General features: G+C 44.5%; 1 protein-coding gene across 2 annotated transcripts; it reads right to left on the bottom strand.

Annotated features, from left to right (window-relative positions):
* Positions 1 to 950: 950 nt before the first annotated feature.
* On the bottom strand, positions 951 to 16,179 carry LOC8043887 (probable G-protein coupled receptor B0563.6). Of its 2 annotated transcripts, none has more exons than XM_002416418.4 (2): positions 16,073 to 16,179; positions 951 to 2,645 (listed from the first exon to the last, which is right to left on the bottom strand). In XM_002416418.4, the coding sequence occupies exons 1-2, from the start codon at positions 16,076 to 16,078 to the stop codon at positions 1,554 to 1,556; spliced, it is 1,098 nt and encodes a 365-aa protein (XP_002416463.3). In that variant the 5' UTR covers positions 16,079 to 16,179; the 3' UTR covers positions 951 to 1,553. The 2 variants fall into 2 exon arrangements, with proteins under 2 accessions (XP_002416463.3, XP_029832369.2); XM_029976509.3 differs by having other exon boundaries at positions 1,041 to 2,564; positions 16,073 to 16,162.
* Between the last annotated feature and the right edge of the window lie 1,117 nt (positions 16,180 to 17,296).

Raw genomic sequence — 17,296 nt, 5'->3', positions numbered from 1 at the left:
GATGAAACGCTGTCGTGAGCAATGCTTTCTCTGCAGGAATAATGTTTCAATTATTACACTTATTTAACATCACGAACTCTATAGATAGAAGAAGCCAAAAGCATGCGATAACCAAACATTAGCAGCATGGATTGCTCTCTGGCATAAGCTCACGAAAGAATGAAATAATAGAAATGTTTAAGAAATAATAAGAGCATTAAAATTCTAGCAAACTTTAGAAATGAACTATCGTCCTCATTACTAGACCAACGGGCAGTGCCCACAATGCACGTTTTTATTTTAAACAAAATAAATAAAAAATACATGTATATATAGTACAAGCAATAATCGGTAAGACTCACAGGGTCGCATTTCGGAGAAACGATTTTAAAACGATCATGTAAAATAAGGTCATTATCTGAACTGCTGTGTAATGTGAAGAGAGAGATTTCGTTCGTTTCGAAAACAGTAGGACATAAACGAGTTGGGGAGTTGCAACGACAGCGACAGCAACGACCCAGTGCTCGGATTCTTGCTTTCTTCCGCCTGAGAACCCTCGGGTGGTCATTCTTTCTTTCCTAACGCGGGTGTCGACACATAAATGAACTGGGCACCATTCCTGTAGCCGCTTAGTCCAAAGATGATAATACTCGAGCTCGGACTCCAAAGGCGAGTTTGTTTTCGTGGACCGAATTTCAGCAGTATGCACCGCGCGACATGGTCATTTTCGTTTTCAGGACTCTTGTCAAAGAGAACTCCTTGCATTGTATAGGGAGAATTTGGTCGCAAAGCATATATCCATGGACAAAGCAGAAATGGATCGCTTACGCAGCCTTCAAAACCGCGATCACACTGCCAATACAAAATACAAAAGAAAGCCTGCAGTCACGTTGGCGACACAAAACCTGTCTGCAGGTAAGTTTGAAGCACACGTATGTATGAAGAAAACATACTTCGAACAGCCTTGAGTTATGTCCGCAAACAACTTCGTCTTGTGTCTGCGGCGAACACTGTGCCTTTTTATAATAAATGAGCAGTGTCATGGTGGCTTAATAAGCCTCTTTAGAATTTATATTTCGGTATGTACATTTATTTTAGTGTAACGATACTCTGAGTTTAGCGAAGGCAGGCGGCGATTTGGCTGCGAGGAAACAGTGGAAACATATAGTTCGAACTGAGTTCTTTAGACAGGCTGTGACAAGTAAAGGGGATGTAATGACCATACACTGATTATTATCTCTCAGTTTAGGAGACATACCATTTTGTACTGGAGGCAAGAAAGAAAAAAATAAATATGCAATTCCAGGCAGATCAGCCAGAATAGTTCCGTTCCGGCAACAAATGGGACGCGGTAGTGTTCGTTAAAATTGAAACCGACAGGAATGGGGTACTAATTCATGATGCCTAAATCTGCAAGCGAAAGATCGATGATAGAGCAAATGTACCTTTCAATTCATGGGCTCAATTTCTTGCCTTGGGATTACAAAAACCGCGAAGAAATCCACAAAAATCAAGAGGATTAACGCAAAACGTCACTACGCCTATTTTCATAGTCCAACGTATAAAAGCACAGGTTAGAGCCGCGTGTTGACTCCAACAGAAGATGTAAGGTCGAACACACCGTCTTTCGAAGAGGTCCCCGAACAGCGAAATAACCTCATAAGAGTTCTACGTATATCCGAGCTACACAGGCAGTACACGTAGAAGTTTACGGCAAAGTTGGCCATTTCCATGTCATTTGCGACGGCCCTGAAGACCTGGAAACCATAGTTGCTCTCCAGGTCGTCGTTGTTGAGCACCCTTAAGATGGCGGCAGGAGTCATGCACACGCAAAACATGACCACGATAGCAACAAGCAAGACCACGAGACGCCTTTCCCGCGTCAGCCTTTTGGTATCATAAACAGTGCCATTCGCGAGCTGCTTGCGTTTGCGAATGAGATTACGAAAGGTGAGGATGATGATGGTGTTCAGCACGATTACCACGAAGACAGGTCCTATTCGTACCAGGGCCTCCCTGACCATGACATAGACCTTGAAGGCCGGATGCCGCGACACGGACAAATTCTCAAACGACACGTACATCGTCTGGTTTACCAAGTTATCCCAGACCAGGACTGGACGCTTCCTGAAAATCATCGGAACGTATAGAAAAACAGCCGCCACATACACGAGAGGAATGACCACTCTGGCACGCCTGGCGTTGTGAAACTCCCTGTAGCGCGTAGGTCTGCAGACGGCGCAGTAGCGGTCGACAGTGACTGCCACCACAAGGAAGATGCTGCTGGCCATGAGTGCGTTGACCAGCGGCAGGTCAGCGTGGGCGTAGTACAATGCTGCCGCGTAGTTTCGGGGCGGGGAGTCGTGCAGGCGCATCATCGAGAACACGGCGACCGAGAGCACCAGAAGGTCCGACGTGGCCAGCCATGTGAGGTATGTGAAGGTGACGCCTCTGAGGTTGGATCGCGTGAGCACCATCAGGTTGATAAGGTTCCCCATGATCCCCAGGGCGATGATGGCGAGGGACACGTTCCCGTAGGCGATTAACTTGAGCTTCGCCGTACTCGGGTCGACGGTCGAGAGGACCTGCGGTGTGATGGCATCTTCTGTTGGTGACGTGTCATTGAAGAAGACGGCAGGGTTGTCATCCTGAGGAATCATTCTGATCTGCACAAACGTGGACGGTGAAGTAAAAGTTAGCCCTTATTGCCTTATTCGAGCCTATTCGCTCTTCTAAGACAAACGCCAAACACTTCTGGAGGACATGAACAAGACACCTCGTTGGCGTCATTTTTTCATTCCTTAGCAAAGCCAGCTGGCTATAAACAAAAATGTGTTTGCAAACGAGCGGCACACTGAGCGACATTGTTGGCGTGAACTTATGACATTGGCGCTCCTTTGAATTTTACTTGAAAAAACGGGCAGTGTATTTTGCCGCTTAATGCCCCAAGGGAGCCCTACCACCAAATTCGTAGTTTTGACGACAGATTTTTGATTCTATGAGAAAGCTAAGAGAACGAAAAAAATGCCAATTGCTTGTTCGCGCTAACAGTGTCGCGCTTTGCGTACGAAAGCGATTTCCAGGGTCGTCAAAAAGTAATTTTCGTGACGTTCAGTAATACAAAATTGAAATGTGTTAACCATTCACTAAGGAATAGTGAATAAAACTCAAAAACTGATATAAGAAGTGCAACAAAACATCCTCCATAAGTGATTTGCGATGTCCCAGATGCTTGCAATTTATAACTTGTGCTTTGTTGTTCCTAACCTGCGCTTTTTCGATATATACTCTTCGTTCTCTATCGTGAAAGAAAACAATGGAAAAATTCTTCCATCTAACTGACAACCATTCACGTCACGGTATCAGGAGGGTGACAACTCATAAAGGTGATTAGTAAAATTGTCACGAAAATTAAACCGATTTCAAAAGAAATGTCAATGACACTAGTATTTATGTTATCCGAATATGTTGTCTTATGATAGTTACTTTACCTTAAAAGCAGCACGAACGTTTATGAAATGAACTCTAAGGAGTAACCATTTTAGCTCCGTGGTGGTCAAGATAGAGGGTATCGCTTCAGTGTATAGTGAAACACATTTTTCTTTATTGCCCTTTTATGGCCTCCCACGCATTGTATTTCCATCTGGATAAAAGCCATAAATTAAAGAAAGTAGCACTTGCTTTGGTCATCAAAAACTGGAGATCTCCTATAGCTCCAACACTGCAAGGCGACCTTGAAGACAGTAACTTATCGCAACTCTCGCGTTACGGCGCTGAACTATTTAATGAAAGCAGAGCATTTTCACCAAGAAAAAGAAAGAAAGCTAAAAATACAATAGATGAAAAAGTTAGCCAAACCACGTTATTGGCTTTCTTCCAGGGGCTTCCAGAGTTACCGGAGAGCGAACGCCACAAAAGAGCCCAGCTTCTGCCTTTTTTCTTGTCCACTGTTTCTTGGAGTGCGGTTACCGCCTCGGCGAGGCCCCGAGGACGGGTCATGGTGCCATCTCCCGGGAAATTGGATTCTCACCGCAACGCGCGCCATAAAGCTCGACTGAATCTGCTATGCGTGCTTCTGGCTTAGAGCACGTAACCCCCTAGGCGCCCTCCTGCGGGGTATAATTCTCGCTAAAGGGTTCCGTGCACCCGCGACTTCCAAAGTTCTTATGCGAATCCCGGAATAAGACTGCCGTAAGCTGGTTTACCGACTGATACTAATAAAAACACAGTTAAAAAAGCCGCGTATTTCTGATTTATTCACGTACGGGATTTTACAGGTCACCTTAGGCGTAATATAACTGTTTGTAACCAATGAATACACTCATACTACGCAATAAAGAACACGGGTTGATTGGCCGATTGTGAGGTTTACAGATACGTAGGGTTTTCGTGTTTTGAAGGTAATGCTAGGTCGACTGCGTTAGTTTTCACACAGAAGATAGAAGAACCTAATGTCGCTTTCGTTATATTAGGTTGATTTATTATATAAATGCTCGCTGAATATTACTTATTTTATGTTTGTTAGCTGTGGTCGCCTCGTTTGGCGGTGCTAATGGTTGTAGAATGAACTTTACGTCGCAAGTTAATCAAAACAATGCCGGGGTCTTGTGCGCACACACTGTGTAAATACGAATGCCTTTCGCCCGTTTCTGCTTTTTTGTTTCTAGTTTTATTTCGGTGATTTGCATACTGAACGGCTTTGTTTGTCCCTTTTACCGAATACATTCACAAGCCACCGGGAGCTCCCTTTAATGTTATTTTTTTCTTCATGCTTACGTTTCTTTGAATTATCGTAACCCGAGGTTTATTTAAGAACTATTCGCCTTCTGAGTCAAAATTGCTTTAAGTTCGAGTTTAATAAAGGCTTAACTCACAGGTGTCGAACAAAATACCTCGGATGCGAACGCTAAATATAATATAAAGGTAATCGGCTTAAATGGGATCCTTGTTTTTCTAAAAGAAATTTCTTCTTGTTAACTTAGGAGGGTTATTTATTCGAAGTCGTATAATTCCCGCACGACTTCGGTCGCGTTGATTAATTGTTTGATATCAGCAGTTTGTAAATCATACCTATAAGTAAGAGAAACTCGAGGAACAATGCAGTCTTGTTCCGACTGTTTTGTTTCGCGGAAACAAGCAGTTATGTAACAGAAAATGTTACCGCTTCGGTGCATTTGTCACTCAAAATTTAAAAACAAAAATACCAGATGTGAACATTTTTCAAGAGGTCTACAACTTGTCGTAAGTCAGGCTCAAAGCAACCAAATCGTAACAGAGAAGTTTATTCTAAAACATTCGTTTAGAAATTGTTTTACTTACTGCACCTAAAACCTTTCACGTGTCTTTTGTAAACATTAGGTTGCGTTTTAGTAGTTCAGGGTTCTCCTACATTAACTGAAGCCAAGATGCAAAAGCAGAGGCTTTTCTTTGGCATAAATTAAACGATAAAAACAATAAATACACGAGTAAAAACACAAACAAGGCCGTGATCTAGCGCTTTTCGAAACGCGTGATTAATGATATGACGATGCACAGAAAAGTAATCGGAGTAAACAAGATTAAACACATTCAGTTCCATCTGAGAGTCAAGACCGGTCGTCCTTCCTCCTCGAGGAACCGCTACATTGCTGACCCGAACGGAATTTACACACGCAAGCGCCACAACCCGTTCGTAGCTTTTGCAGCGGTTGTAATTAGTGGAAAACAGTCATAGAGTATAGGCGAAAGCGCCATATACATACACGGCGAAACGTCGGACGTGTAATGCGACGCATCGGAAAGATGGCCGAATCAGTCAAGGTGCCTTTTAATTATGGTGTCTGTGACGTCGTGATTAGTCGACGCCCGGTCGGATTATGCCATTCTTTCAATTAGTCGTGCGACCAAGCGCATATGCTCGAGCATATGCCTCATCTTTTACTGTTGTTCAATACGTGTCGCATTTGCGGCTGGGAGTTTTCCACTGACCCGTCCTACTCCGTTCCTTCTCCGTATTGCGAACAGCGACACGTACGGAACGTCACTAAGTTCGTCATTTACCTATGCGTGTGTTTTGGCGCGCTAATTCAACCATGCGCGGGTAATGAGACAAAGTATAAAGTAGAGTGCGTTCTTAAATAGCCTACCTTCCTTTTTTCATGCAAGGAAGTCTCTTCCCCCCCCCCCTCCTCCCTTTTCTATCCAGAAAAAAAATAAATAAAGGGTGTCATTTATTTTTAAAATTAAGCAAGAAGAAGTTGAGAGGCAAACAGAGAGGAAATGTCTGCTCTCTCCCGCATAACTGAAATTATTGAAAATTGCGCATTGCGTCGTATGTCGAAACTCCGAGAGTATAGATACCTTAGCTTGGATTTTGCGCGAATAACGCCTGAATGTGCCGTATATTGCACCTCACCTTCATTTCATCGCGGTCAAAAGTGCGCTTATTTTCTTTTTTCTCGATGATTGCGCATAGATTGCTCAGAGATCCGAGAAACGCCAATAATCTACTTTTTCTTCTCTTTTTTTTTTTTTTTTTTTTCTGTGAGCCGATGAACGTGAAGTCCTCTGCTTCGAAAAGAATGTATTGCATCAGATTCGAAGCAATCTTCCTCACAGCTCTTCAGGGTGAAAATGGTCCTCCCTTATTACTTATCTTGTGTGTGTGTGTGTGTGTGTGTGTGTGTGTGTGTGTGTGTGTGTGTGTGTGCGCGCGCGCGCGTGTGTGTGTGTGCGCGCGCGTGTGTGTGTTTGTGTGCGTGTGTGTGTGTGTATGTGTGTTGCTAAATTGGTACCTGCTCTTACTTTTTTTTTAAAGCAGAGGTAAAGCAGGAGACGTAACACATAAAACTCTCTTGCTTCAGTGAAAAAGACGGATAAAGAAATAAGATGGAAGATGAGCGAGAAAATGATCACGAGGGGACGAAAAACGGATGACCGACAACTCAAGTGGCAGTATTGATTCGAAAAAATGCGGGTTCAGTCTCACAATAAATCGGTGCTGAACCATTTCTTCAGGGCATCCGCTCAGCATCAATTGAAATCATATATGTTTATGTTCATAAATGTCTTCACGAGCAGCTTATGTAATTCATGTTGGATAAAGAAAACCATCGGCTCAAATAATTCCGAGTTGGTGGTGCTTATTATATGCGCTGACTACGGGGGGGGGGGGGGGGGGGGGGAGGGGAGGGGCGACATTTTTTGTTACACACGCAGGCACATTGATAATTTAGACCCATGTTGTAGTCAAATAAACTATCTCCAAGCTCCGGTCTGAAAACACGCTTTTCGTGTGTGGATTGTCAAATTATGAGGCGCTGGAGAAAATTAGCCTTCTGCGTTAAGTCCTTATATCGAACTCTTCCTGTTCGCGTTCCGTCCATTGAAAAACATGCGGTAAGGGCCTCATCACGCACCTCGTATCGCTGCGCCGCAGTCTTCTTCCGCAGCATAAAGGCCGTCTACTTTCATCGTGGTCACCAGGGCAGCGAACGCCCATATTCCGAACGCCGCCTGCTAGCCAACATTTAACAGCTTTGTAATGAGCAGCCGTAGACTGTCGCTGCAAAGCGGCGTGAACGCAGGCGGAGGCGGGGCGCGGTGGGGGGGGGGGGGGGGGGGGGGGGGGTTAACACGGTTTTTAGTGATACACGTGCGGACCTAAAAATTCCATCGGCGGTCGTTCCCTTGGTGACGGCGATGAAAGTTGACGGCCTTTTTGCTGGGGAAGAACACTGCAGCGCAGCGATACGAGGTGCGTGCTGAAGCACTTCCCGCTTTGATCTTGAGCGCACCCGCCGACTTTCTTGATGAAGCATATGCGTTGCTGAGCTCACCTTTGTGCTTTACTGGGAATGGGAATTTAGGTGACATTTTTTCTGCTACAGACGGTTGCAGACAACGCCGGCTTCGTCCCATGGGACAGTTATTGCTTTCGCATTATTATAGTACGGCGACACGCCGCGCGTGCGCCGTCGTCCTATCATTGGTCTCCCGTTTTTTTCTATGCCCGCGGTAGAAAGTAGTAGCCGACGAAAACGTCGTCCCTTTGAAAGCCGTAGCTGCGCATGGTTGTCTGGTCTAAGGTTGCCTGTGCTGGTCTCATCTCACTCCGCGAGTGCCGCGGACGCGAGCAACGCGATCGTTCTCCATGTCGTCTGCTTCCCAGACCTTTGGAAACATGTTTTAAAACATCTTTCGCATTATCATAAAAAGAAAACACGATTATACTGTACCAATTGGCTACATATATTGATGAATGGACAAGGAGCCTTCCAGTTTGTTCGATTTTAATGTAGGATGCATATTTCGCAAACGCAAAGCGAGAAACGTGCTCCGCCGGAGACTCGCGGCGCCTGCAAGGTCGCTTTCCCTCATGAGTCCTTGGATTCAGCTCGGCGAACGTGACCGCTTCTTCTTTATTACATAATCGGCGGCGCAGGAAAAACAAACGCGATACTCTGGCTCTGCAAGCAGGGCTTATGCAGTTACTCTGAGAGCAACAAGAAAATTAAACTGCAAACACTTCGCAAACATTACTATACGAGACATTTTGGAAAACTCCCTTCCGGGCAAAACAAAATAGCAATACGAAATAGCCTGCAGACGGCAGAAAATTGTAGGAATTGACTCTCTCGACGTCGGCAATCGTCGCGGCGGCGCTCTTGCCTAACAATATAAACAGAGGAAGTCGAAAAAGGGAGCTCGGGCAAGTTATAGAATAACCCGTTTCAAAAGTCGTTCAAGCAGTATTGATGATAGCCATTTCTTGGACGCAAAGCACGTCATTGGCTCCGAGTACTCGCCGAACTCTGACGCAGAACTCGTTTTCAATACGAGCTGAGCCGAGCTCGTCATGAATGCTTACACAATCCACGTGTCCAATACTTGCTCAGAGTAGGTGGGTAAGCAATGGCGGACAGGCGACGGCTCGGACTTTTAAAAAGCTATATTGTGATGTCGCAAGCAAAGAGAAAGAAGCGAGACGGAGGTACTGACGAGATAAGAAAAGTGGTCCGCTCACTCGCGCAAGCGACAGCGGCAAAATGCCTTCTTTGACGAAAGCGGGGCTAAAGGCTCTTTGGGTAAGGACCCTGGTGGCTGGTAACAAAATTTAACGCACATAAGAAGACAAAAAGGCGTACATAAAAGACAAAAGAACATCTACGTGTTGTCTGCGATGTGTTGTTGTTGTTTTATGGCTGCAACAGGCAGCGAAATTCGAAGCCGCCACCAGACGCGACCGGGAAGGCGAATCAGCTTCAGCCACCGACCACCGCGGAGTCAGAGACGCCTGGTCACCAGATTAGCGAGCGCCAGCCTGACTCCACGGTAGCTTTTTACCTGTGTGATGTCTCAACTTTACGAGGGAATGATAAGGAACGAAAAAAAAAAAGTATTTTCTTTTTTTTTTTTTTGTTTAGTTAAAGCAGCATCAAGCAAGCCTCGTGTTTTATTTAGTTTTCTTTTGTTTAAACAATACTTTTTTTTGTCTTTTTCTGTGTTCAGTACTCCCTGTCTTCGTCCCTTTTGACTTCGACATTCCAGACTCGAAGGAGTAAGCTGGGACCTCTTAGTTTAATACTGTTCCAGCGATGTCACAAATAAAACCATAGTAATTGCTACTTTAGTAATAGGACGCAGTAATATGCATAGAGTAATGTTTGCGATCAAAAGCTGCATGGAGCCTGACTTCTGATTACCATGACGCACTGAAAAAGTATGTATTTCGTATAATAATTGCTTATTTGAGCATTTATTTGCGTCGGGACCCACGCCCCTCCCCCCTTTCTCCCTCCCCCCCCCCCCCCCTCCCCCCTCGAAATTGTAAACTTTCCGCCTATAGTGCTTATAGTCGGTCCAGTCGATACCACTTCGCACTGATTAGCCGGTTTAGTCACTAGATATTCACCGACTGCAAAAAGAGCAGAGTTCTTCGCCTGAGGCATTTTGTTAGACTAGCGAATACACGCTGCTCTCAACTACCAGCAACAGCTCTTACATGTAGCGTTGGGTAATCGCTATGGCTGTAGCAACGTCAAACTGTAGATGAGTAACCCGGAAAAGGCCTCGATGAGTGTTGACCGTCTGGAGACCTGCCGTATCCTTGTCTATTTCCTTCTGGTCGTATGCCTGTTCCAAACCAAGGAGGAAACATTTGTGGCCAGGAATCAGCAAAACGCTCGCCAATTTGAACCTGGAAGTCTGGTTTTTGCATTTAAGTTTGGCACGAGAGGGCACCGCTGGTTGCCAGGAGTGATCTGCCGTTTGGGCCCACTTTCGCATTAAGTGCAACTTGAAGACGGCCGTGTGTGGCTGCGACAAATAGGTCATATCCAAACACGATATTGCAGCATGCCAAGCAACAGTCCAAACCAGTGTTGCGAAGTGCAGATTCCTGATTCAAACTCCGCAACGTCGAGCCCGGATGTAAGCCCGGATGTGCGGCTAGCAGCTGCGCCGATTGCTGACCAAGGAACCGAGCAACACCAGGCAGGTCAATCCACATCAACCTCACAGCTTCCAAATCATGGTGTTGCTACATCAGGGCGACCTCAATGCGAACATCGTCGTCCGCGGTATCTTCCTGACTACATTTAGGAGGGAGGTGGATTGAGGCTCAACGTGTCTGACTTACAGGACGCCTTGAATGGACTACATTGCAATTTTGTTTAAAGATGGACAAAAGATGATCTTTTCGGTGACCAGGGTAATGTTCGCAATACCGCGTATTCACAAATGCCTTTTTCGTTTTGTGGCTCACTGGATAGGTGTCAGCGTAAGCAAGGTTCGTGGTGTGTGCGAACAGTGATTGCTTGTCGTAGCTTTGAGAAGTACATTGGCATTCAGTTATAGCAACATCCGATCAAACTAAATAGTGTTGATTGCAATGGGCTCTACGTCAAACAGTTCCTTTTTTATGGTTTAACTTTTTCAAAATAAAGTTACTTTCGCAGAAGAGCTGTTTCAGGGCGAACTGGGGAATATCTAGCGATGATAGCCCATTAAATAATAAAAAAAGTCAACTAGATATAGAAATACGGTCTGTGCTGGACCACATATCGTGAACTTTCACTAGCTCAGTGCTCAAGCACCAAACGTTTTTATGAATAGAAAAGTTAAAACGAAAAAGGAAAAAAAAATATTTTTGGCTGTATTCGATTTTGATGTACAGAAATGAATTTGCTTTAAATGCACCAACTGTTAAACTGATTCAGGTAGACAAAGGATTGTCACACATTTCAGTTCTGATATTCCCCACTTTATTGAACCATAAGACTGGCGCATAGCAGTGACAACGATGCCAATCAGTTTATGGTTATTGACTCAATTAAATTGTGTGGCAATTTTGACAACCAATGGAGAAATAAAAACATGTGAGTGGTGAACAGAAAACTGCACGAGGCAGAGCAAAGAAAGAAGAAATGAAACAAAGATAAATAGTTTGGTAGAAGTCTAATATGCCGACGTGATAAAACCCCTTTGTGGAACAGTTTTAATTAGCTACACTTCGTTTCTCCTTATGCCTAGATGCAGCGTACGCTACGAGCTGTTAGGACCAATCAGGCAGCGTTCAGAGCCCACCATCCTGGTGCACCGTCATGTTTTTGTACGGTTTCTAATATCGCAGAACCAATCATAAACACAATAGAGCTCGCGAGATTTGCGCTTCTTACGCTGCTTTTATTGGTCCCATTTCCTCGTGGCGATGGGTGCGTCTGGACTCGGGCTGCTGCAACAAAGTAGACATGTCGCTGTCGGCGATGCTCATCGCCTAATACAAATAGTAAGAAAGAATTTTGCCATTTCTCGCCAATACGTTAAAAATGTCATGGTTAACGCGACGATATGCGCTCCGTTTCACCTTATTATATATCATATGGGACGCTGCGAGTTACATGAGCCAATCCAATTCCCCGTTAGATATCACGTGATCTTCAGAAAGAGCGCAGCGACGCGCGCGGGGGAGCCTGGTCACGTGATACTGACAAACACTGGATTGACTTGGATGGCCTGTTGCTACAGCCGCGGTCCATTGCAAGGTGAAACTGAATATAACAGGAATGTCTGGCGAAGCAACCCTCGCTACACCCTTAAGTGTAGCGAGGGTTGCCAGTGAGGTATATGCATATACTTCCACGAACGGCGCTTGTTGATTGTATGTCTTGCAGGGCTATGTCATAGTAGGATAGGTTTATCGATAGATAAATCGAGAATTGAGTTTCGTTCCAAAACTTCGTTCCAACATGGTGTTCTTCGGTGAACAGAACCACTCGAATATGGCGTGCAAGTCGGTCTGCTCCGTGCGCATATGGTGCTTTTGCTTACCCACCAAATACGTCCACGTGCGTTTGTTTTCACCCGACCTTGACGACGCGAGCTTGGCTGCCATTGTCATCGCGCTTTCTTTACACCTTCTCTATATATGCACCCCTTTGATTGGCTTGCCCTTCTTTGCGTTCCGATGCGAAAAAGGGGCATTTTAGAACACTTGCTTGCCGTCTGAATTTATCTGATCTAGTGATAATATGCTAGACCGCTTTCTTATTGCGACGGTTGTTTCTGTCCAGATATGTTGACGCCAGTTGTCAACAGCCGTACGAGATAAAACACATTGATAACTCGTAATAAAGGCCCGTACGTTCGATAAGCAACAATTCTGTGAGGTCGCCATTCAAGATTATGAAACAAAAACAGGCAGGTTTGGCGCGTTTCTGGCATGTAGAGTTTAGATAAATTTTCTGGATTGGTAGAGCCTACCAAACTAGGAACTCCTGCGTTTGGGTAGATTTCCAGATGACCCTTTAACAAATAATGATTTTGAGAAGTTGAAATGTATGGATAATTTAACGTAAAATACGTGTTTCAAGCAGATTCGTGCCTATCTCAAATACTCTACACAAGATACTGCATTTAAAATAATTTTGAAATACCTTGGTATCTTGCAAATACTTTTGATCGACAGTATTTGATACTGCATTTTAATTAAATTTTTGAGTATATTGTATCATTATCTCAAATACATTTCTGACGTTCCACCATTTTCCTAATTTTTTTCCGTATAAAGTTTTCTTTTGTATTTTTCTTACTGTATAGGAGTGAAAGTATGTCACTCTTGTGTCCCTTGTTTTGCTACTGCTGTTACAAAAAGGGTGGCGTGGGCTCGTCACGCACTTCAAAGTGTCTTTAGCCATGTCCCCTGAGACTTTCTCTTAGCCTGTCTCAACTAAACTCATAAAAACAAATAAAACGTGACGTGGGCGTGGCTTGAGCAAACGTGAACATTCTTTCGAGCAACCAAATCCTGTTGCTAACTCTCCGATAAACTACGGTCACTTAGATTCGGCTCGTGAAAACATCGCTTTTGTACCGAATGTGACTCATATTTTACCCCAAAGTTCGTACCAGGAAGGTTTTCGCCTCGCCTTCCCAAAGACGCCTTTTCTTTCCTAGAAGTTCCGCCCAAAAAATCCTCAAACAAAAAGGGTGCTTTTATGGAAGTAAAGATTACCACACTGAGGCGCAATGCAGAACAAGAAACAAACCACAACAACAATGCAGACTTCATTGTCAAGAAAATAACAAATAGAAGAAAATGCAAAGTGGTCACAAAAATATATATTCTTCTTGTTTGTTTTTTTGTTTTTGTTTTGTTTTTGCTTGTATATGTGGCCCCGCTAGAGCAAAACATCAAAGTTCTCTTATTTTTTCTTTTGTTGTCAGTCCGGCATTTATCGCTCTCGCGAACATTGTCTGTAAGCGTACATTGATAAACAGAGAACAGGACAGGAAATGGACTACGAGCAGGATAATATCTCAAAATGCCGACAAAGCGTCCCCCAACGTTGAGCGCCTTTCTGAACGCAACCTACTTGAAGAAAGTGCGACCAATGCCCTGGCTCTTATGTGGGCTCTCTTTTTCATCCATTCACTCATTTCCGTATCCCAAGTTCGTTCATAGTGAACTCTCCATGTAATGAATATGGATTGCAATTTAACGAAGCGTCTAAGGTGCGCAGCAGGACGTGATATTCCGCGATGTCACTTTTTGAATCTTTGAGCGACTGTGGTACCGGCGGTGTCAGAGTCGTGCTCCCTAGCTCATAGATGATCGGCTTCACAAAAAAGGTGAATGCCTCAATTGTTGTTGGGAAAAAAATAAAGTAAGGCACTAATACTGCTCGTATAAATCAAAATTAGAATCAATTACGCGTCGCAGGCCCCGCCTCTTACCGCTGTTCTACGAGGATCATATAGATGACAGTCATTTTGACAGGCACCAGCGCGCCCCTTATAGGTCGGGAAAGTTGCGAATAGCTAAGGCGACCGCTTTTTGTTTTGTCCAAGAAATGTTTTGAAACATGTATCAAAGATATCCTGCTCCTTATAGCTAAACTCCATAAAAAGCCCTAAGATTTTTTCCCGTTTTGTGTTGTTGCGTGCTAATAAACCATTTGTCCAACACTTTCTAAAGCGAATGCCCATCAACCGTTAAAATGACGCATACATACCGACATTTTAACAACATTCTTAACCTCGCAATGTTATAACAACGTTATCAGCCTCCTCACTTTTTTTTTTTTGGGTTTAGAACTACAAGACAGAAAATTAGACGCCAGAGACATCAGTTTCAGCCTTAATGTTTTGTTTGAAACCAGCGTAACGAATTCACCGACATGTTTCCAACAAACTCAAAACAAAGCAATCTTACTACAGGGATGAACTCAGCTGGATTGTTACTATACATCACGGATGGAACCAGGCGAACAAGGAAGGAAGGTGAAACAGAAAAGACAACCGACCAGCGGTTGGTTGTCTTTTTTGCTTCTCCCTCCCCTAAAACAATCTTGCCTTCGATGGACCTAAATAAAGCATTGTATGGCATGCGCACGCTCAAAATAGCAACCGGAGATCGTAGCCTTCATCCACTAGTGCTCTGACACGGAAGACGATCAAAATGAGACGACGTGAATGTTCATACAGACGCTGTTGAGCCGAAAATAGACCACTACAGTAGGACCGCTAACCTGGGGGGTTACGCAGGACGGCCGAGACATCACTGCCTGCTGCGATTGGTCAGCGGCGAGGCGCTGACCAACCGCAGCAGGTGACTATGTCCAGGTCCCTTCGTCCCGCCGTCTTGCAGAGCCCCCCTGGGGTCTCAAACGTGCTTTATGCACTAAAGATGAGACTAAAACGCACCTGCAGAATGCTCATCCTGATCTATTTTGGCAGGAGTTGGGTTCGAGCTCGGAAGTGACACTTGAATTCTGCAACTCGATACTGGGTTCTTGCGTTTCGAGTTGTGGCGCGCAAATACAGTCAGTCACTGACTCTTTGTTTGTTTGTTTTTTCCTACCTTGACAGCGTTCATTTCTTTTTTTTGTTTTGCACACTATTTTAGGCGTAAGGAACAACTGAGGATTTTACTGCTCCGTTCGCTTTAAGCAAGCAGCCTTTGAAATTTAATCAAATAATACTTTGTGAAAAAAAAAAAACGTTTGCGTTTGGTTTTTTTTCAAAACCAAACGTCTTGTTATTGTACCCGTGCAAATCGAAGTTTTCATCTCAGGTTGCACTTTTGCTTAATATTGAGGCAATCAAACATAATAACGATGACAGATACGCAAAAGCTTGTGCCTATGTCAGTTGTTAATGTTTTCTTAATAGACACGTCTACACCGTCTACGCGCTTGTCGAAATCTCCTTGTTTTGATATTGGTCGTTCTCAGGAATGATTTCGTAGTTTTTAGTTTTTGTCAGGGAGCGTGCTATGCAATACAAATATACTCACAAGCTTTCTTTTGGCCACAAACTCTACAACAAAAGTTTTAAACGAAAACCAAATGATGAATTGCATTCAATGTCCCTTTTGTTTCAATGTCTGAGCTATTTATGACGCTTTATATTGTTGAAAAATAAAAGGTAGAACAAAATTACTGAGTGTTGCAATTTAATCGCTGTGCTAGCCTGGCTTCACACTCTTACTGATCGCCGATCCCTTCACGTAGATGCAACCAAAAATAGCCGACACTCGCGTCTGCTGTAAAAGCGCCCGCTCAAACGCATCCCTGGAAATGGCTCACAACATTGATACGCAGAATGGTCTTACGTTCATCTGGGAACTGCGGCTTGAGATTCTGAAGTGGCCTCCACCCTACATGTCCGTGCAGCGGCGTCCCATAGAGACACTGTTGGCACGGCGAGGACAGCGTGACTAACGTCACACATGTAGGTGAGGGCACTGGGGAGATAAGATAGCACTAGAACGACAATCCACAGGAAATCGAGTGCCGGCCGTCGAATGAGATCCAACTGCGTCGCGAGGTTTCGCGGTCGCTCCGATAAGATAAAACAGCTTCAGATAGCGCACTGTTTTATACGAGAAAAAGAAAAAAGCGGCCCTTAGTATATCCGTTATCCTTCCTAATAATAGAAACACAATTAAAATATTTTGCCGCTTTTTAACACAGTCCTTCCCGCGTTCTGCATATATGCACCGACGCCTCAATAACGCATGGATGCTGCGGAAGAAAACATCCTGCTGCTGACTCCAACGTCAGGGATGCACTTCCGCTTTCTGGTCATCCTATGTACGGAACTTCTTTCCTCCCAGAACTGCTTTCAGTGTTATTAAGTAATAAAAATCTCTCGGTGCAAGGTCCTATGAGTATGGCGGTTGCGGTGTGCACTAAAATCGTAAAGCCTTGATTTTTTTCCCGCTGTCGCGCGTGCCATAGGTGGCACGCAATGTCGTGCTGCAGCAACAGAAAATTGCGGCGCTTTCACCTGATCACAGATTTCAATTGTTCTCGTGCAGGTCGCGATATGACGTGTTCTTGAAACGGAGTTCCTTGTGGGCGTATTATGTTTGGCTATTTGTCCTTAAAGGAGTCGTGAAACGATATTGGGTTGGAATGTTAATAACTTTGCAGAGGCGTGCTGGTCCTAGTCTGGTTTAAGTATACTTGCACGAACCGCCACTGATTCAGAAGCTCCTTGGTCGTGGTGAAGTTGCGGGGTTAAAAGAGAACTATTTTTCTCAGTCGTTCCTTCGCAAAGCTCGATGACGCGATTGTAAGATCGAAACCACCTGTCTGACGACAGTTGAGAGCGGCTCATGAATTGGACACGAGAACTGCGTGAGCACAGGACTTCGGCTCGTAACAATGAATGCCTCGGCCGACATTCGGGTAGTGGCTCGTGTTCAAACACTGCGGTGATGAAAATAGCCAAACTCTAACAATGCCTCGAGCTCCCTGGAGCTCAGCACGCGTTTTCTACTTTGCCGACCTCAGAGCGTGGCTATGATTAGCGTCGGTGGCATTGGATAAGT

Source organism: Ixodes scapularis, unplaced genomic scaffold (assembly GCF_016920785.2).
Source record: "Ixodes scapularis isolate PalLabHiFi unplaced genomic scaffold, ASM1692078v2 PGA_scaffold3__209_contigs__length_174095766, whole genome shotgun sequence".
NCBI lineage: Eukaryota > Metazoa > Arthropoda > Arachnida > Ixodida > Ixodidae > Ixodes > Ixodes scapularis.
This window is presented reverse-complemented; position numbering and strand designations above follow the sequence as displayed.